Source organism: Podarcis filfolensis (assembly GCF_964270895.1).
Source record: "Podarcis filfolensis genome assembly, chromosome: 12".
NCBI classification, from domain to species: domain Eukaryota; kingdom Metazoa; phylum Chordata; class Lepidosauria; order Squamata; family Lacertidae; genus Podarcis; species Podarcis filfolensis.
Genome location: NC_139614.1, coordinates 31,018,012 through 31,039,996, shown reverse-complemented (window position 1 = coordinate 31,039,996; position 21,985 = coordinate 31,018,012). Strand labels below are relative to the sequence as shown.

Below are 21,985 nucleotides of genomic sequence, written 5' to 3'. Positions count from 1 at the left end.
CTCTCTCCAGGTTTTCCACACATATTCTAATGAAGATTATGACAGGAGAAATGATGAAGTAGACCCGGTGGCTGCATCAGCAGAATACGAACTAGAAAAACGTGTGGAGAAGCTGGAGCTTTTCCCAGCAGAGCTTGAAAAAGGTATGGATTCTACAAATGCTATGCTGCCGAGCATTTTTTTTTATGTATAAAGTGTCATACTGATATGTAGTAGAATTGCAAGACTTTGCCAGAAAGGGGTCATGAAAAACCTGTCATAGCTTAATACCTGGGGATTTCATAAATAATCAGCAGTGTGCAATTTGTATAAATAATTCCTGGATATTAAATAGTTATATTATATTATATTATATTGTATTGTATTATATTATTATAATATTATCATATCATATCATATTATATTGTAATCCAGTTGAGGTAAAATGTTAATTCACATCAGTGTATGCAGTAGAACATTGGCTTCAAACCTTGTCAACCTCAAGTAATCTCCTGAGGGGTTGATCCCCTCATATCTGCAGTCGCAAAACTGTTTTCAGAAACCCCCTTTTAGGGCTCCTTCAGACTTCCTTTTGTGCTACATTTCCAGGCACAAGTCCGGGCTTTAAAGTTCCATATCTGAGCAGTTTTTGTTTTTTTGCTTTATCCCGGTGCTTCTCCAGATTGCCATTTGCTCCAATTCAGTGGTAAAAAACAGGTTTTCCCTGGAAAAGCAACAGGACAAAAGCAAAAACACTTGGACACAGAGCTTGAAAGCCCAGAACTGTGCCTGGCAAGCACAGGGTGAAGGGAAGCCTGGACGAGCCCTCAGTGTCAAAATAGATTTGCCAATTGTCTCTTTGAGATATGTGTGAGTAGGGTTTTTGGTATCCAGATCTTATTGTTTATTGCACTGGTCCCCCACCCCCATTTCTGTTATGGAAAACTGCTTTTTAGTTGTATCCTGAACTCAGCATGTATTAGTGGGCCATAATTCCTTTGAACACAGGATTTCTTGATTGGCAGGCATGGCAGAAGGAGCAAGATAGGCTTCTTTCTCCTTCCATTGCAAAAAAAAGATTGCGGCTACTTGACTTCCATGGCAGGAAATAGGAAATACTGGAAGTCCATTGAAATGTTATGGCTTTATGAGTTAGGGAGGATGACCTCTAGAATGACAATGTGTGTTTTACTCTTTGTGCATGCAGTTATAAAGTCATAAACAAAAAATTCATGGAAGGTTTTACTCAGGTGGGGAGAGAGAACAGGATTCAAAATGTCCTAATCCAAGTGTGAAAAATGCTTAACAAATGTATGGATCTGCTTTGATTTATCTGCTTCTCAGATGAAGATGGACTCGGCATCAGCATTATTGGAATGGGAGTTGGAGCAGATGCAGGCCTTGAGAAACTGGGCATTTTCGTCAAAACAGTAACAGAAGGTGGAGCAGCAGAAAGAGATGGCAGGTGAATAATAATACAGTATGCTGTTGTGAATATAGATTGGGATTGCTTTAAAATACAGCTCCTGTCTGATTTTGTTCACAAGCTTCATCCAAAACCTTGTAGCTAAAGGTTTTCTTGAGGCCCCTATTCCCAGTATGGCCTTCTAAAAGGCTGAAAACCTACTTGTGCCTATGAACGTTCACCACCAGTTCTCACAAACATTTCTGTTCATTGAAAAGTTGCTTTGTTCTGCAAATAGCGTTGTCAGGTGGACTGTTTCATGGGTGAGAAGGGAATTAAAGCACCCTCTCGTTTGGGAATGATCCTTCTAACCTCACAGCAAGTCTGGATTTCAGTGCAGACCGAGATCTGTACGGAATCTGCTCCATCCCAGAACTAATATTGTTTGTTTCATATTTCTAGCCACAACTTTATCTTTTCACAGTACGTAACATCCCCCCCCCGAGGTTTACTTGCTGTATACATTCATTGATTTATTGGTATGTAAAATTAAGTTTTGTATGCCTCCATAGCAAGCTGCTACATATTTGTTGAATGTATCAGGACCCTTTTTTTCCGATGGGAAAACTTGCTATCTATTCTCCCCCTACTTGCTGTAGCTTCAGTGCACAAGCAGTATTTTGCTTGTTTTGGAGGCTCATGGTGCGCAGATCCTCTACTTTTGAGACAAAATAATCTTGTATTCCTTCAAAATAACTGTGATTATCTATGTATGGTTGACCTTGCACCACTTCCTTATCTTCAGAATGCGGAGTGCTTGGGGAAAAATTGTTTACTTTTCCAGGTCACTCCCCGCAAAATACCCTTTCATGGGTCAAAAGTGAAATTTAAAGTAAAATACAGCATGATTTATATAGGTCATCTCCTTGCTCTATAAAAGTCGAGTGATGTTATATTGCAAAAGGAAACTGAAGCTCTTATAGAATGAAATCTAAAAGTAAAGTCAAATCAATAATTTAAAAAAGTCCCAGGCTGTGTTGCAAAGGAAAACCTCTGCTTTTGCCAATATTCTAGAATAGAAAAGCAGAAATCAGTATATAATTCTATGGATCTTGATGGTTCCTTGAAAAATGTGCCAATGTGCCTAAATATGAACAATCATATATACCAAGGATTGCCAATATGGGACCCTGCAAATACTGTTGAACTGCAACTCCCATCATCCTTCATTTTTGGCCAAGCTGGCTGAGGTTGATTAGAGTTGATGTGGAGAACACTACATTGACTACCTCGGTTGATATGCTGTGATATAATATAATATGATATATTGTAGTGCACTACACTATATAGTATTATATACTAACTGACTCCACTACAATGATATTAAAATTGTTAGGCTAGCTGGTTTCTGGTCCTGCCTGCCTCAATGGAGGCAGCCCCCACAACAGTGGTGGATCGTCGGCAAACGAAAAACAAGGGTGACTGAGGGTAAATCATCCTTGCAAATCCTCCCCAGGGACAGCGGGTATAGGCTTCACTGGCAGATCATCTTGGTACCTGGCTCTCGCTCTAGCATGGAATGTTGGAGGCAGGGAAGCGCTGAGTGCAAAAGCACTTCACCTGGCGAAAACCCTCCTACGCCGCCATTAAGAAGCAGAGTTCTCTGTTCAATTGCATCTTTAATTCTTTAAAGTACTGGTGTGTGATGGAAAAGGGTTGCAACAACATACTGCTGAATATACCAGCTACATCAGGCATAGGCAAACTCCGGCCCTCCAGTTGTTTGGGACTACAATTCCCATCATCCCTAGCTAACAGGACCAGTGGTCAGGGATGGTGGGAATTGTAGTCTCAAACATCTGGAGGGCCAGAGTTTGCCTATGCCTGAGCTACATGGATCAAAGGTTTGAATTAAGGTAAGTTTTTCTTTGGTGTGAGAGTTGGTTGGGGAGAGGGAAACCCATGGTTTGTTTATTCTAAGCTTGATTTATATATTTATGATTCGGCAACCCTCTCTGGAAAAAAGATAAAAAGATATTTACAAGTGAAGAAGGGACATTGGAGTAATATTGATATTAACGAGCAAAATAGAAATGCACCCAAACCACCATGCGGGGAGCCACTTTAACTGAAATGTATTAATTGGAAGTTGATTGACATTTTGATAATTGTATAATTTGGGAATTAATTGTTATTGTTATAATTCGGCTATTATTGGGGGTATATTGGAAAAATAATTTATTTTTTTAGAAAAAAAATTGTTAGGCTATTTTGACTAAATGTGCAGCAAACAGATTTCATCAGTGAGACAATTACTGGGTTCCAAGCATTGATATCTAGATCAAGATAAACTAGATTGTATGGCTGCTCATCATATGCATCCAGAGTTGATGGAAGACCTTTTTGGCTCCAGAGGCCAGATCCTTATCAGGATCAGCCTTGCGGACCAAATTTGACAGGTGAGCAAGGCTGACTACCTATCAATCACATGATGTCACAATGACATCATGTGCAAAGTGCTTTAAAGCCCCGAATTAATTTTGCAACTGGAGGTTCCCCACCCTGTCCACCGTTTTTTGCGTGAAATCTCATGCAGGTGGATGCAGTGGACTGGATCATGCCCAGAGTATGATTTTATACAGGGTAGGGTAGATGTTATGAGCAAGATTTGCTTTTAAACATTGTTTTCTATAATAAGAGAAATTAGCTACACCCACATGCTGACTAATGTACTTCAACTGGAAATTAAATTTCTTATGTTAAGGACCTGATTCTGTAACTTGTATCTCAAGTACAGCCATTGAATACATTTTGTCCACTCCTGAATAAATGATACTCTGATTCTGTAAGGGTTGCAAAAAATTATGGTAAGTGCCAGCTATTCAGCTGAAGATAAAATGCCAGATTTTTTTCTTTTCTTAAGCTCTGACTCGCTTGAAACCCCCCTTCCTCATTTAACAGTCGCAATATATAATTAGATTTTAGCTGCTTAGGCGTACTTGGGTATGAAAATACCTCCCTTATTTGGAGCCTATGAAAAAGAATGTGTTATGCAGAGATTATGCCAAACCACCTGACGTCTTTCCAAAAATGAGTCAGAAACAAGAAGGAGGCATAAGCAAGTAGGGAAGCAGGGTCGAAAATAACTCCATGAAGTTTAATTCTGAATTAATAGTTTTTGGGCAATTTGTTTCTTTGTTTAAAAAGCCCTTATATCTCACCTTATTTTCAGAAGAAACTTGCGGCAGATAACAAATCAAAATGCCACTCAATATTTAAAACATATTTCAGTTCCCATTCCTAGCCAAACACTGGGAAACCAAAATATTAGCACAATATTTTTCTTCTTCTGGTTCCTCTTTTAAGAATTCTGCTGTTTTAGAGGACTGTTTAGAAGTAAGTTTGATGAATAAGTGGGACTTTCAGGGGAGACCTTCCTGGTGGATTGTGCCTAATTGCCTTTACCCGTTCGCCGCAAAAAGGTACAACACTGTCTTATTTTTAATACATAGTAGTTCAGAGCAAAATGTAGTAGAAAAAGAATTTAATTAAGTCTGGAGTATTCACACTCACCCCATACAACTCCTAGCGCCCATAACAAACTACAGTTCCCAGGATTCTGGGGGAAACTATGTGCTTTAAATGTATGGTGTGGGTGTGACCTTAAGAGGGACCAGGGAGCTGTGGAGCTGCAGATCTTCCTTTGCATCTGTAGCCCTGCTTGCTGCTCCTGGCTGGAGTGAAAGGAGCAGCATGACTCCCAATTCTGGGCTATCTGCAGCTTGGTGCAGCAGTGTCTCTCTCCAGGGAATGGACTGTCCTATGGGCTGCAGGTCCATGCCCAGTCCTGCTCTTCCACTGCAACACCCTATTTTGGAGCCCAACACCAGTTACTGCCAATAGAGCAGCAGCAGCAGAGGCCAGAAGACGGAGACATCTGCTAAATCTTAACCCCACCCCCTCCTGCAGAATGGAGTGGGGTTAGGAGTGCAGCCTTTGGTGCTTTTTTCAAGCCACAAAATTATCTCATTTTAGAATTTATTTTTATTTATTTTTTAAAAAACCTGTCTGCATATTGGAAGAAATTAATTTCAAAATATTAAATGAAAATTAACCATAAATGATCGTTTTAAGTTTGCTCATTAATCTACATATACTGGAAGCTGGAAGCTAGTAATGTATTGCCACTTGTTAAGTAGCTGCGCTTCCAACCAACTAACTAGCTAGCTAATCAGCCAGTTGCCTCTTTTATGAGCAAGAAATGTGTTTGACATTGTAGAATGAAAACATACTGTGATTTGAAAATTGAAAATTAATGTCTAAATCTGTAAATCAACATAAAAAATAATACAACTATTGTTCCCAGAAAGGCGCTTTTTTGGGCCCATCCATTACATGCATTACTTATTTTTTTAAAAAATACAACACGTATGACATTGAACAGGACTGCACAACACCCTATAGAGCACGTAGCCTCAGAATATGAAGATAAAACAGGAATTATGGACTGTGAAGTGAGGAGACAAGCAAGTTAAAAATATTTTAAAAGGATGCTGATTAAAGTTACTTCTTTGTCCTCTGATTTCTACTGCACAAAATTATAGACCTCAAAGGCACATGAAAGTCATGGAGCCCAGCTCTCTGTCCTAAGGCAAGACTGTGTACAAATTAACCCCCTTAGAGATGAACCCACACTATCCAGTTATAAAGTACCAGATGCAACAATGGGAGTGGATAAGGCTTTGCCATAAGCAAGTAATAGTTTAATAAATAGAGAGCACAGGCAAGTGAATTTACTGCTATGTAAAGGCTGGATCTATTTTTTTTTTTTACTGATAAACAGTTCCCAAATGAAGGATGGTAATATGACTTTTGCAGTTATGTCATTTAGAAATGGCTGCATTCTTCAGATTTTTTTGTCTTGTTTTTGTTTTGATATTTGTTATCAATTAATATACCAGGGGTCACAAACCAAGCACCATCCATGAAGGCTTTCATTGGTTCCCCAGACTCTGGCCTTTCATTAAAAAAGAAGTATGTCTCTAGCCCTCCCAGAAAGGAGGTTATGGAGCAAAATGTGCAAGTACCTTCTAATTTCTGGGAAGCAAGAGTGGCCAGTGTATGTGTGTTTCAGGGGTGGTTGTCTCTGATTTTGTGTTATATCATACCCCCATGACAGTCATTTTGTGACGCACTCCCAGCCTTTCCCAAAATCCAAAATGTGCCCACTGTTCCAAAACATTTGGTGTCCCCTACAACAAATAGTGCCTTGGATCTTAATATACCTTAAGATAGCCCAGGGAAGGAAAGTTTCCTACTCCATTCCCTGCACCCCTTCAGTCTGAGACTTCTGAAAAGCCTCTGTGGGGGATTGGGCAACCTGAACAGTGGAGGATGGGGCCAGGAGAGCTCATGGTGGGGAGGAGGACTGGATGGGAAACTTTCCTTCTGTGAACCTTCTTAAGCTAACATATCTTAGTATCTGAGGATTTGGGGTGATTCTCCCCTCCACAGGCACCATCCCCTCACCTGATTCCACATTGTTCAGAAGGGCCTCCTGGCACACCAGAGAGCTCCTTTCATGGGAGTGCAGGTAGCTTCACTGGGTGAGGAGGGGATGGGGAAACTTTTCTTTTTGTCAACTTCCCTAACTTAACAACGGTCGCACGATTTTTCTGTTTAGCAAAACTCATGGCACATGAAGTATGTTGGCTCATTTGTTGGTGCTGTTAAACATAACCTTTCAAGCTGCCAAAACAGTCCTCAGAAACCTTTTCATACATGCCAGGGGACATTATTAAGGGTTGGAAGATTATTTCCCAAAAAAATACAATTAGTAACGTGAGCTGATATGCTAGGTTGTTGAGTGAAGTCAATTATTTCGTACAAAATTTACTTTGCATTGCATATATTTGCTGTACATATTATTCTGTAGCCCTGGCGGCATACTTGAGCTAGATGCTAAGGTTAAATACCTTGGCTTGAAAGGGAAGGTAGCTGATGTAGCATAGTGACTGAAAGACCGAGCTACGCATCAGGTGCAAGCCTCATTTCTTCTGTGAGCTCATTAGGTGGCCTTCAACAAGCTACAGTCTGCAGTTTCCTTCCCTCTAATAGGAAACTCAGGTAGTTTAATGCCCATCAGTTTTGAAGCAAAGCAGAGCCACTCAACAATAAGGTAGCAGTTTCTATATACTTGGAGGGCTCCCAAGGTATGCAGAAGTATGTTTTTAAATGATCTGACAAAGCACCTGTGAGCTTTCAAGTTGAGATGGAAGCTGTCCGAAGGAGAGAGAACTGGCCTGCTCAAGCCTCTTAATAGTTTATACTTAATTACTTTGCCAAACCTTTATTAGGTATTACAAGTATAGGCCATCATAAAATATTCATATATAAAATTTTAAAATATATACAAATAAACAGCCATGCAAAATATATAATGACGAAGATTTCCATTGGGATTTCTTCATGCTAAATAATGCCATTCACCACTCTAAGAGATACTATTGACAAAAACTCAGCCACCCTTTCAGTTAATGTTAGACAGATAGAATCTGATGTTAGACTACCCAAAAAAAGGGGATAGCACACGTTTGTGTGGCTGATTGTTTAATGGACAGTAGAAAAGGATATGTTCTACAGTGTCTGGCACATTCAAAGAACATCCACAATGTCTATCATTTCTGGGGATGTTTAAATATCTCCCCTTGGCAAAAACTGAGGGGAAAACATTCAGTCGGGCTAACATAAAGGCCCTGTATTGGGCTGGAATTATTAATATTGAGATATAAGTGACCCTGTTATCTGTTGTATTTAAACCAAAGAACTTGGGAAAGCAAATTTTATTTACAGCTGACTCGATGTTTTGTTTTTCAATGTCCCTTAACCTGGTTTGAATATTGCAATAAATATAACGCTCACTTGAATTATACAAGGGTTCCAAGTCAATACTAATAGATCTAATTTTACTATGTAAGAGTTGGAACCATCTGGATTTATAAGAGTCCTAAAGTAAATCAGAGAACAGATTTGAAGTTTGGCAATGAAAATGGCAACGCAGCCGGTATTTTATAGTGCTAGCTCACACCCAATATTCTGTTGTGTGTTTACCTAGTACTGCACACTTGATTGAACTTTGGAGCTTCAGGAAACGTCTCAAGAAACTTGAGTGTATCTTATCTTAATCACTATTATATGCTTGTATCCATATTGGGATCCCAAAAAGTAGCTAGGACGACAATTTAGCTTCAAAAATCCGAATAGCAGCTGGTATAAATTGGTTACCTTTCTGAAAATAAAAGCGAGCTACTGCTGAGGAGGTACACTTTGCCTGTTTTATAGCACTTGTACGATGGTTTGACCAACCTGAGTTGCTCTGGAATAAAATTATGAGATATGTGTGCATCTGTACTTGCTTAATTTCCTGTCCTCTTATTTTCCATTTCTCTAATTTCCGGGAGGTTTTAGCAAGTATCCTGAATGATAATGTCTGCTGTAAGGTTAAATCCCCCTGCTTGCGTTACACAAGGCTGTTTCAAGAAGAAAGAAAGGAAAAGTGACCCCTTTCCAACCCAACAGAACCACCCCCTTTCCCGACTACACACTATATGGCTATAAAATAGACCACATAGCTTTGAAATGCTCACATTAGCCTTGTACCGGAACATGCAAAGCTAATGTCAAACTATTTGTCAATCTAGTCCAGCATTGTGTAGTCAAGTTGGCAGCAGCTCCCCAGGTCCCAGGCGTGGTATTTCATATCAGCTGCTACCTGATCTCTTTAACACAGCAGGGGAATGCTTGGCGGAGAGTGATATCCTTTCTCCCTCCCTCCCCTCCTGCAACTCTCCCATCCTTCAGAGGCCTAGGCTCATCTTCCACACTGGGTGGGAACCTTAGACAGAATAACTCTTCGTGGGATACCCAGCAAGGCTTGCAAAGATGTTTACTACTTGTCGCTTCTTATTAGCTGCTTTATTGAATATATGTTTACATGCCTGGAATGTCTCCCCCTTAGTTACTGCAATATCAGTTTAATTTGGGGCGCTGCACTCTTGCTGGAAGGCAGCACTGAATTTTATTTGGTCCAGCGGCTTGAATTGGCTGGCTACCTTTTTGCATTGTCAGAGCCGTTACGCGAGGAAATGTTCAAAGGAGGGGCTGACTTTGTAAAGAGCTCATTTTTAAAAAAATTGTGGCCACCATCCATAATGGTAGATGCTCAGATCTGCTTTGATTATGTTCCCCTGGGCTTACGTCACTTCTGCCGGTGCATTACTGGTACGTCTATGACATAATTTGTACTTATTGGTTGATAAACCATGTGCCATTCTTAATCATAGAATAATAAGCCAAGTACTCGTACCCATGGGATTGCTTCACAAAGTTGGTACCAAGTGCTAAGTACAGAATCTAACTTCCAGAGAGTTCCACCTTTAATTTAAAACACAAGCAGGTTCGTCACTGTGCAGCTCATTCTACCTTCCATGCTCATCGGTATCATGGTTCTCTTTAATTTTTCTTTGCGCTGGCTTACCTTCCTTTCATCATGTTCATTTTAAAACCTCACTTCTTATTTTTGAACACTTTCACTGCATTGCTCCTGTCTATTTTTCCTCTTTAATTCCTCTTAACACTCTTCCTAAAGACATCTAACGTCTCACACCTCTGCCTGTTTTCTTAGACTGGAGCAACCTGGCCTGTTATTATTAGGCAGCATCTTATCTTTGGAACTCATTGCCACCAGCTGTTTGTATAATGCAGGCCCACCAGCTCTTTAAAGTACCTCCAGATATATTTAGTTTCCATCCATTTTCCAATTAACTGAGTTTATAAATAAACAAGCAAGCAAGCAAACATTTTGAGTGTACCACTGATAATACAGTCATGATATAACAAAGATAGGTAAGTCTCAAGACAATAAAATGAAGGAAACCAGAGAGAGAGAGGAAAAGAGAGAGGAAGGAAGGAAGACCACAGTTCAGATTCACAGCTGACAGATAATCTAAATTGAGGTTGCAGAAAAATGAGGGAAGGGAGATTAGGAGGAGGCTAATGCAACAGTTTGAGTTTATCGCTGAGTACAGTCTTTCCAGACACTTACCTGATATATTTATTTATTTATACTGAGCATGCCCCAAAACTCCTGCTTGAAAATTGTTTTGCCATGTGACATGGAGTGTTGCTTGGCCACATGGAACTAGTTGCCTTGTTCATTAAACCCTGGCCATGGGCAGTCCCTGGCAAAACCTTAGAAACCAATGGGAAACTGAGCAGGGTTTGCATTGAGGATTTGCACTGCTGAGTCTTCAGTGTCCTGCCCTGCCCTGTGCACCTTTTGATATGTGGCATGAACAGCACAGCATTTGTGAGTAATAGTAATGATTATCACTAGCACATCACAATTTAAAATTTGGTACTAAAAATATTTAAAACAGATTGCAGTCACAGGAATAGGGTGTGTCTTGCACAACACAAAATATGGGTTTTTGTACAGCCATGTGTACATTTCTTGCCACTATATCTGATGCTGTATACCGGTAATTGTAATTTGTCCTGTTTGTTCATTTACCTCCATGGAAGTGGAGATCTGGTTCAAAAAAAATCTTGATTTCAAATGGCATTTTCTTCTAAAACAACATTGTCAGTAGGAATTGACAATATTATGTATAACGCAAGATGTCATGTATGTGTTGTTGACTTAATTATGTATTGCTTCCAAATGCAATTTAAAAAGACATTATATTTTGTTTCATATTCTTTACTTACTGTTTCTCCATTCTTTTTATTTCCTCTGAAAGGATCCAAGTAAATGACCAAATTGTAGAAGTAGATGGGATCAGTCTGGTTGGTGTCACACAAAATTTTGCTGCAACAGTCCTCAGAAACACCAAAGGAAAAGTCAGGTAACTTTGAGAAATCCTTACAAAGTACGATTTAAATTGGTGGCACCTGTGATATTGTCTGGTCATGCAACTGCTCGATCATAAGTAAGCATATATATGTTAAGAAAACCTATGCTACAATGGATTGTTTGTATCAGCCTTGGACAACCTGGTACCATCAGCCCCAGACAGCATGGCCTCCACATTTAGCCTTTAAGGCCTTGCCATTTTGTCAGATTTGGCTCACAGAGGGTGGGCCAGATAAAACCCAGTCCCCCATCCTGACTGAAGAGAAGGAAGATGGATAGGAGGAACCCCACTTTTCCATAGATCTTTTGTCTCACCATTTGTGGCATAATTACATATTGTATTAACTGCATAGTGTGTGGTGCCATTTCTTTTTAAATTTAATGTTATGTTCAGGATTCCAGTTTTCATTAGGACCACAGCACACAGGGAGGGAAGGATTGAAAGTAAAGCCAGGGAAATCAAACCATTTTAACCAGGCATTGTTGGCACTGTTTGAGAGAAGTATTCCACAAGCAGGATGCCACCATGGAGAAGGCCCCATCACCATCTACCCAATCTTATAATCTGGAACCGACTTCAGGAGACTCCTCAGAGAAGGAGCTGGTTCATATTGGAGCAGGCGATTCTTAAGTACGCTGCTCCATAGTCATTCAAGCATTATAGGTCAAAACCAACACTTACATGGTATTTTAAAATTGAAATATAAATATGATGGGAACAAACTGAATGCAGGGCCAGCCCTGCCACTAGGCAGAGTGAGAGGAGTGCTTCCTCAGGTAGCAAATGCCAAGTGATTAGGGAACAACAGTGAGGTGCTGAGGACAGAGCTGTGTGTGTCACATGGCCTTCTCTGCACAACCTAAGATAGCCAGTCACCTGCAGATTTGGCTGCCGGTCCCATTGGCTTTTGTCCCAGGAATAGGAAAGGTGCCACCATCTTGTCCGTTGCCTTAGGCAGCAGAATTTCTCAGGCCAGACCTGACTGGACGCTGGTGAAGATTTGCTGAACACTGGCAAAATGTGTTCTGTTTGGCAAGTTAATAGCCTGGCTGCTGTTTGCAAGGCCGGACTAAGTTTCTAAATAGTCTTCAAATGCAATACATTGCAGTAGTCTAGCATGGATGCTATCAAAGCACGGATAACTGAGGCAAGGTTATCTGTGTTCAGGAGGGTCTACAGCTCTATTCAAAGTATCACCTAATAAAGGGCTCAAACTTGAAATTTAATACTGCTTTTCTCTTCAGCTGTTACACTTCATTAGATGTTTGTAAAAAGTAAAAGCCTTCTGTGAGTGCATTTCAATTTGGGAGGTCAATTTTCTCCCTTGGTAATATTTTTATTCCCAGAGTTTGTAGTTCTTAAATAAGTCTAGATGTTTAGGGTTCTTTCAGACGTCTCTGTATGCAGGGCTTGAAATGCAGGAATTGATGGTTGTCAGTAAACAATTAAAATAAAATGGAAAGGAAAAAAGTATTAGAAATAAAACATCAAGTATAATAATGTTGCTATATAAATCAATGGTGTGCCCACATTTTGCATGCTGTGTGCAGGTCTAGTTACCAAGCACATAGCAGGAGAAGAGGGGTTTTTTAAATGTTTATTGGCGAAGAGAGTGAAAATTTGAAGTTTCCTTCTAGTCCTGCCCCCTCCCTCTCCGTTCCCCACACTTAGAACTGGAGTTATGAAATGGAATTGTTTGACATGAGATTTAGGGTGAATAAAAGGAAGCGTGGTTATAAATTGCATTAAGATACGGAGACGGCTACCAGCTAAGGCAGCCTTTAGAAAGAATTAGACAGAATTATTATTATATTTAAAATAGTTTACGATACCTTTTAGGGTGTAACACCCACAAGTTGGCTTACGTAACAGAATTTAGAAAATACATGAAATACACCACAAACAGCTTAAAAAGGTATAAAGCAGCAGTTCAAGAAATATAGGCGCAAACGTTCCATAAAAAATAGTATAACCCAGTTTAAACCAGCTCAGTGGTTTCATAAACTAGCAGTAGTAAAACAAAGGTAAACCAGAACATATGAGTTGTTAAGGCCCCTTTGTAGCTATGCACTGTGAGAACTTTACGTAATTCACTTGTAAGGGAGTGTCATCACTGCAAAGCCATCACCAAGAAGACCCTACCTTTCACGCTGCCGACATGATAGTCTGAAAAGAGAGCGTACAGAGTCTTCCCAGTGTTCGCCTACAGGCAGCCAGAATCTTCTTCTCCACACTGCGTGGGTTACAAGATTCACCCCGACGAATTCAGCTGTGCTCCCTTTGAAGGATGCCTGTTTCCACAACACTGCTGTAAATCAAGGACCTTAGGATAAACTTATGCAAACCATCTAGAACAGGGTTACTTTCTTCCCCCATAGCTGCCGTAGTTGTAGGGGAGATGTTATTGTGCTCCTTAACAGCTGCCCTTAATGACTTCAGCATAAATAATAAATTATTATAAATTATTATTCAAGCCACAGGGAGAGAAAGGTATGTATGTATGTATATATGTATGTATGTATTTTTTTATTTGGTTGGTTGGTTAGTTAGTTCACCACCCTTCACCTGAAGATCACAGGGCAGTTCACAACATAAAAATACAAAATGAAAAGACAAAATACATAACGAAACAAAAACAAACCAGTAGCTCCCTGCCACAGACACGTTTAGAAAGCCATAGAACAGGCATAGACAAACACAACCCTCAAGATGTTTTGGGACTATAACTCCCATCATCCCTAACTAACAGGGATAACTAGCTATCAGGGATGATGGGAATTGTAGTCCCAAAACATCTGGAGGGCCGAGTTTGCCTATGCCTGCCATAGAATGTTAATCAGTCAAATGCCTGGTTGGAGAGGAACATTTTTGCCGGGCTCCTAGGGACGTGTAATGAAGGTGCCAGGCAAGCCTCCCTGGGGAGAGAGGCTGTTGCCTGATTGCCACTTGGTGCCGTGCTGCGGTGGGAAGGTAAACTGTGTTTCCGTGTGCTCTGGTTTCCATCATGGTGTCCCCTTGCACCAGAAGCTGTTTAGTCATGCTGGCCACATGACCCGGAAAGTTGTCTGCGGACAAACGCCGGATCCCTCATCCTGAAAGCGAGATGAGAGCCACAACCCCACAGTCGCCTTTGACTGGACTTCACCGTCCAGGGGTCCTTTACCTTTACCTTTATCTCTCTACTTGCAAGCTGCCATGGTGCATAAGAACACTCTATCGGAGGAAGTGCCACACTTACCTCTACAATTGGCAGCTGCAGGTAATGAAGATTAGTAGGCGACAGTCCTCACTATTTAATTTGACAGGCAGAATTGGCAAAGTATTGCTATAGTTGCATTTCCATTTTCACATTACTGTGCAAGCTGCAACATCAAGTGAATTTTAAGTAGTTTGTTTAAGTAAATTGTTCCATAATTAGCATTGTTTGCAATTGTTATTTTAAATGTGTGTCATTACTGGGCATCCATATTTACCAGTGTCACTGGTAATTGTCCCCTAAAGCATTCCTTCTTATCCCCCATCCCCAACATAAACAATCAAAGACATATTAGCTTAAATATGAGAAATTGTATTTGATAAATTGTGCAGAAGGAGGTTTAGAAAGAAGTTAAACTACAGCTTTGTATTTCATTTTTCTGCTTTAATTCGGTCAATACTGCTCTAGAAAGCTTACAGGGTACTACTGTTTAGTGACTTTGCTTCCTGCCAAGCTTCATGAACATTTTCTGAATGGTCATGACAATGGAAGTCACTGACCTAGAATAGATTGTTCATTGTAGCTTCCAGATATAATGTAGCTCAACTGTCTTTAGCTGACACAGTGAAGAAACTGTTAACACAAAAATGTGCTTTTTACCTTCTGAACTCTTCTTGCTTTGGCACAGCAAAATTAGGTAAATTTATCCGCATGAAATCTTTCATCCGTTTTTATATTAGCTGGAGTTAGTAGGCTCTAAAATGTTTTTACTGTCTAATAGAAATGTTTCTTTTGCAATGGCATTTGATACATTTGAGAAAGATAAAAATAATTGCAAACTTCCTAGGATTAAAATAGACTATTATAGTAACAAATGAAAGTTCTGCTTGTGTAAACAAGGACATCCTGCTGAAATGTTTTGAGACTATGTTTCAGAATATGTAATATGTTTCTATTTATTGTAATAGGTTTTGGAAGTTGTCTCCAAGTTCAGCCTTCTTAGAAGTGCTCTGAGGACACAATAATAATAATAATTTTATTATTTGTACCCTGCCCATCTGACTAGGTTGCCCCAGCCACTCTGGGCAGCTTCCAACATATATAAAAATTTAATAAAACATTGCACATGATGCAGTAGTCTTGTTGGTACGTAATGGTAAGCCATAGTTAATCACTTACTGGACTTGAGCAGTGCTCCTGCTATGCTTCTCCCTTAGTTCAACCAGGAACAACAAATATTTCACCAAATGTTTGGGAGAAAATTGTTTCTCCCAAACAAACCATAATCATGAAGCTAAGATATGTACTTAGCTTGCTAGTCATGGTTTGCTAGGAGTAACAGTACCTGTTTTGACACACTGATACAGCTTATTGTATCTGCTTGCGTCAGGTGAGGAACAAAGTCAAACAGTTGGACAGTGTGCTGATTCCTGAAGCTTGAGTCCTGAAGCAGATTCTTCTCTGTCCCATCTTCCCACACTGCCACATACTTCTGTGGTTCACCTCTGCCTATTGGCATAAACTAGAATCCTGATCTTTGCCTTCATCCAGACTTTGATCTTGCCTGTGATGAGTTATCAGTTGCTGTAAATAGAGGTTACTCAGACCTGTAAAAGGTTTGGGAGATTGTTGTAAGGTTCCTATTTTATTACAGCTGGAAGGAGATCATAACCGGTAGTTAAGGCAATGCTGTTACTCTGAGATTTAGGACTGTAAGGCTATAATATGAAGAATGCTAGTGCTTGTTACCTAGCTTGGATGTATACATGTATTTGTATAAGCATAATGGAATTCACTCTTAATTGAAGTCACTCTTGAAAGTGCAAAATGTATCCAGATTTTATGTTTTCCATCCTGTATCTTTAATGGCTTCAGGTTTTATCAGATGACAGTATTTAGATGGTTATAAGTCATTAGCAGACACCCTTCCAAAGCCCTTCATATAAAACAAGCAGTTCTGCACCAGTATTTCACACTGATATTATTTTAAGATAATCCAACTTGTCATCGTTTATCCTGAGGTTGTTGTTTAATTATATTCCTCTGGAGTGGCTTAAATCTCCTTCCCCTTCTAACTAACTTCTGCTGCTTGCTTATAATCATTGTGAAATTCTGCCTCTATCTCATATCGGAGATTTTACTGCTGCTTTCTGAAGCAGCCCTGTCTTCTTTTACAGAAGAATGCTCATTTAATCTGTTTCTTGCTGCTTGGCCAGTTATTGAGTTTATTTGTGTGTTAGATTCCTTATCTCTCCTTTACCATAAGGCCCCAGGGCAGATTACAAGAATAAAATCATAACCCTAAAGCAAGAGAAGTGTAAAAGCAATTAAAAGTAGTTCCATATGTAAAAAAAAATTCAGCGCATCTAAAAACAATTTCATATATAAAAGCAGCTAAAAATAGTTCCAATACAAATGCAGATTGGAATAAAGCTCCACTTAAAAGACTTGTTGGAAGAGGAACATCTTCACTGAGTGCCGGAAAGACAGTAGAGATGGTGTTTGTCTGATATGTAATAGGAGGAGGTTACAGAGGGTAGGGGCCACCACATTATAGGGCTGATTCCTGTATTAGATGTCCTGCTAAGTGATAGATTAGGTATTTAAGCAATGAGATGAGTTGTTGGATTACCGGGTCCCAAAGCTGTATAGGGCTTTGTACACCAGTCCCAGCATCAGTAACTTAGCATGGTAGCTGATCAGCAGCCAATGCTAGTCTTCAGCAGTAATTGGGCAGCAATAGTCTTTCACAGAGAGCAGTCTAGCTGCCGCAATTTGCAGTAGCTGTACTTGTAGTAGTGCCATTTGGATCCTTCTCGTGGATTTCCATGTGCCTGTGCATGTTTCCATTGGTGGTGAAGGACTGGTCACACACCGAACATTTGTAGGGCCTTTCACCAGAATGGACCAGCATGTGGCAGTCGAGGGAGCTTGCGGAGCTCAGAGACTTTCCACAGATGCTTCAGGAATAGTCTGTCCCTCCAGTGTCCGTGTTATGCTGACGAATATGCATTGTCAACTGATGCTGAGTAGTGCAAATCTTTTCACAAAGAGGGCAGGTATAGGAAGACTTGACATCTTTTGTTTCCTGGTTTCTCCTGCCGGTCCGATGGGGAGCAAGAGGTTTTGGTGGGGACTTGGCGTTCTGAGATGGTGCAGTGCCATTTTCAACGATCTTCCCCAAGCTCATAAAAGCTGCCATTATGATGCCGACACGTGGCAAATCTTAGAAGCAAGAGTAAACCCAAAACTTCAAAGGTGCTGCTGAGGAAAGGCTCTCTGGATTTAGGTGGTCTGGTCTTCAGCTTATTAGACAAATACCGAAAAGCAGTACACAAGGAAAGGAAGGTTCACTAGACAGTGTCAAGAAAGGAAAAGGAAGTTCCAGAGAATAAACTCGGAGGCTTAAAGCGGTTGCACAGCAGCAGTGGCACCACAGTTCTCAAACTGTTTTGAAGGTGCAGATTTGCTGCGTGTCGGCGTCATAATTGCAGCTATTAGGAGCTTGGGGAAGGTCGCTGAAAATTTTGCCATCCACTAGACCTCTTTCTCACCCTATTATATATGCCCTTTGGAGTTGAAAATACATTCCATTTAAATTTGACATTTTTTCCATTATTCTGGAAGTCATTAAGGAGGCACACCTTCCATCAGACAAGAGATAAAGGACCAAAAAATGGGGCTGTGAAGTATCTCCCAATGGTCTCTACTGTGGAATTTGTTTTATCCGTTGTGCTGAATTTTTTGGTTTGCTTTTTAACTGCTTCTGGGGTTTGGGAGAGAATTTTTTGTTTGTGTCTGTGTTCATTTATTTAGTTCGTTTGCATCCCACCTTTATTTCCTTGTGGAACTCAAGGTGGCATATTTCTGAGTTCTTCCACCCAGGCTCTGACCATGTCTGGACCTGCTTTTCTTCAACAAGGTGCCCTAGTACTAGCCTCAGAATAATTGAACAGTGACTTCCTGAGCAGAGTGTTCTCCTGTGAGACGTTATCTGGGATTTGAGGCATCACTGGTGTCAAAGGGCAGAACCCCCAGGAAGTACTCTTGCACAGCTCACCTTCGTTTCAGTAGGGGTTGCATCAGAAAACTGGACTTTGGTGGACTTTGCCTATAATCTGTTGGTTCCTGCTGTGTGACTTCACACAGTTCATTATACTTCCTGTTGTCTCTAATCATATTGTATGTCTCTCAATACAGTCTTGCCAGTACTAAAGTACATGTCTACTTCTAGTGAACCAGTAATAGGAAGTATATAATTAGCAGGGTTATTGAAGTCCTTTTGCTTTGGTGGCTAATCTTTTAGGCAGTGATTCAGAACATTATGCCTCTTTTATGCTGGTTTCTGGCTGCATAATCAGAAGTGGAATACATTTCAATATTTAATTAAACATCTTGCACTTTAGAAAATCTACATACACCCCCGTCTGTAAACTTTGTGCATTCAGATGGGGTCTGGTTCAGACATCCTTGGCCTTTGTGGGGTCCATAAGATCCAATTCATGTGAGCAAACTTATAAAAATGGCAGTTTCAGCTATACTATATTGTTGTTTTCTGGAAAGAAAATGAAATGCTATGTCCATCAATATTCACGAGCTTATGACATGACAAGCTTGCAGTTTGATTAATCAATGTTTCAGCTGACTTGGTGAAATGGGCTTTGGCTGTCCTGGCTTCAGATATTCTCAAGCCTAGTCTTGATTCCTTCCCAGCCCCTGGCTTTTATCATGGCCTTCTCCAGATCCTTTTGAGACAGTTTTGCTGCCTGAGATGAAGGCCAAGATGGCGCCCCCCCCCCCAATTCCACATACAGAAGCCAATCAGGCTGACAGCTGAATTTTAGCTCAACCCTCATGAAGGATTGGCAGCATCCCTCACCAACACCCAAGGGCAACAAACTAGACCAGAGGGCATAGGGCAGGCTACACAGGCCTGCCCTCTAACACTTTGCTCCCGTTTCTGGCCCCCAGTCCCTCTCACCTGAGGGGGACACCTCACAGTAAGACCAGCCATGTTTTGAGGGACAAGCGTAATATAGGTTAATATGCGTTTTAGACATACTCTCTCTTCCTAGCTGTTTGGTATCGCAACGTGCCCCTGAGTGCATCACTTCAGATAAGATCATTTTAGATACCATTCTTCCTCCATTGTTGGCAACTTGGTACATGCCAAATTGCATTCCTGTCTGCTTCTCCCTATGACCTCATGTCTGACCAGTGACTCAGCAGAAGTGATGCTCTTGAGAACTTGTGTTACAGATTGACACAGAATCTTAAATTCCACTGGAGAATTTGTAGCCTCTGCACCTCAGATCAGACAATGAATATCACATGGCCCAGGAACCTTTCTGCAATCAAGATGGCCTGGGTCTTTCTCCTTGAGTTCTATGGAGTAAAGTCAGGACATAAATGGAATATATAACTCAGATAATCTTTCAGCAAAATAAAAAAGAAACAACAACCCAAAAGCATTCATCCTATATAACACACTGTGGTATGGAAGTGAATTAATTGGCTATGGAGTACAGCTATAGAAAATGCTTTTGTCTGTAAATCTCTGCAGCCTTTTTATAGCCTCTAACTAAAGTACACTTTCCTGCTTTTTAGTTGTTTTTAAATCCTCCTTTGCTTTTGCGATTTAGCAGGCCATTGATTGAATTACATGATGTGCCAGTGTCCACAAGGCTTGCGGCCTGAATAAATTTAAAAGCAATAAAAATAGCAATTAGCATGAAGGCATAGGGAAATGGAAGGAACAGTAGGAACTATTCCCTCTATAATCAGGGAACAATGGAACATTTCTCAAGAAAATGTGGAGATGAAGGGGAAGTGGTTGTGCCTATAATGTATGGCCCAAGACTGTTAATTTATGCAGTTAAATAAAGAACTAAACATCTGCGTATGCACTGCATGCCAAGGAAAGGAGTGCATAATATGCCAGGAATCATTTATATTTGCACAGTGTGATTAGGCTGCCACAGGTTTGCAGCGGCATGCTTATTTTAAAGTAGTTTCCTGATTTTGAGGAGAATGCATGGAATGTAGGCAGCAGGACTTAAGATTCTTTGATGGAATCCACAGGCCCTTGAGGTGTGTGTTGTTCTCTCCAGACATGTGCCATGGTTTGTCGTCACCATCCCTCCATGCATCCATCCACTGCATTGGAAGCTATTCAGGGTCAGGGTCAGGCAGCAGAGGAGACCCTGTTTGGAAGGGGGTCTCCAGCAGTTCTGCTGTGTGTGTGGAGCTGTTTGCAGGGCCGGTTTGATCCACACTATAGTCAGCATTTTACCATTTACTCTGTCATTTCGTTTCTCTCCCCCCCTCCCCCCATTGATTTGTTGCATCCAGCCACAGCTTTCTCAGCTCAGGGGCTTTATGGACACCGATCATGCACACCATCTTCTTTCATAATACATACTGAAGTAGCTGCAAACCATTGAGGGAAGACATGCATTTATGAATGCAACGCAGTGTACAGAAATTCACGTGCCCGTTGTCAGACAGGATCTGGCTGGTGACTGACATCTGAGCTGCAGAAGGGGGGCGGGCACACACTTCCCTCTTCCATGTGTACTTTGCTGTTGGTAAACCATGGCTGTTGCCTTCTCATATCATGAAATTCTTTATTAGGAAACCAGAATATACCAGCAAGGACATGATCCCTCCTCTCATTGATACACTCAGGTCACCACCTCTCCCTCTATTCATAGAAAGTGTTTTGTAATGCTGCAGTATAAAATTTGTGATTTTAGGTCATGGAGAAACTCCCATAATTACAACAGCATGTTTTTATTATCATTGTGACTTCCATTTTGAACTTGTGTCTAGCACAATACAGTTCTAAAACAATTGTGCATTGGTAATAGATGAACATGTATTTATTTGTTTTTAAACAAGACATTTGGGCATGTATTATGCCGCTTTCATGTAGTGGACCCCAGTCTACAAAACCTTATGCTGTAATCAAGTTGTTCGCCTTTAGCATGCAACAATACTCTTTTTGCTGCATTTGGCCATCATTTCATATATCATACGGAGAAGACAGCAAATGATTTGTGTTCCCTGATGTTCTCCTCAGGTTTATAATTGGCAGAGAAAGGCCAGGACAAGTAAGTGAAGTGGCTCAGCTGATTAGCCAGACCCTAGAGCAGGAACGTCGCCAAAGAGAGCTTTTGGAACAGCATTATGCACAATATGATGCAGATGACGATGAGGTAATATGTTTGTTCTTTCTCTTGTAACTTCGTGAAGTTCCCTTTCCTGTATTTCATTCTCTCTCAAATGCTTTGTCTAATCACAGTAGGAAACGACTCCTTTTGCAAATGAACATCCCCACCCCGTTTCACAAGACCACAATCATAGATAGTAATGTTAGGCACAATAAATTTCTCTGTAAATATGTAAGAGTGTCATTGCTGAAAGCACTCTCTGGGTTGCGGCAGAAAAATTGCACTTCTGAATGCGAAGTGGGGCTCCATATTGTCCCCG

General features: G+C 40.6%; 1 protein-coding gene across 21 annotated transcripts in view; it reads left to right on the top strand.

Annotated features, from left to right (window-relative positions):
* Nucleotides 1–21,985, top strand: part of PPP1R9A (protein phosphatase 1 regulatory subunit 9A) — a 150,026-nt gene that overhangs the window by 85,494 nt on the left and 42,547 nt on the right. For all 21 annotated transcript variants that reach the window (XR_014540308.1, XR_014540309.1, XR_014540310.1 and 18 more), the window contains 4 exons: nucleotides 11–143; nucleotides 1,324–1,444; nucleotides 11,185–11,289; nucleotides 21,576–21,711. Coding sequence is in view for 17 of the 21 variants with exons in the window: in XM_083578464.1 (XP_083434590.1) it covers nucleotides 11–143; nucleotides 1,324–1,444; nucleotides 11,185–11,289; nucleotides 21,576–21,711 (495 nt within the window). In the remaining 4 variants the exon portion in view is untranslated. The remainder of the gene's footprint in view (nucleotides 1–10; nucleotides 144–1,323; nucleotides 1,445–11,184; nucleotides 11,290–21,575; nucleotides 21,712–21,985) is intronic.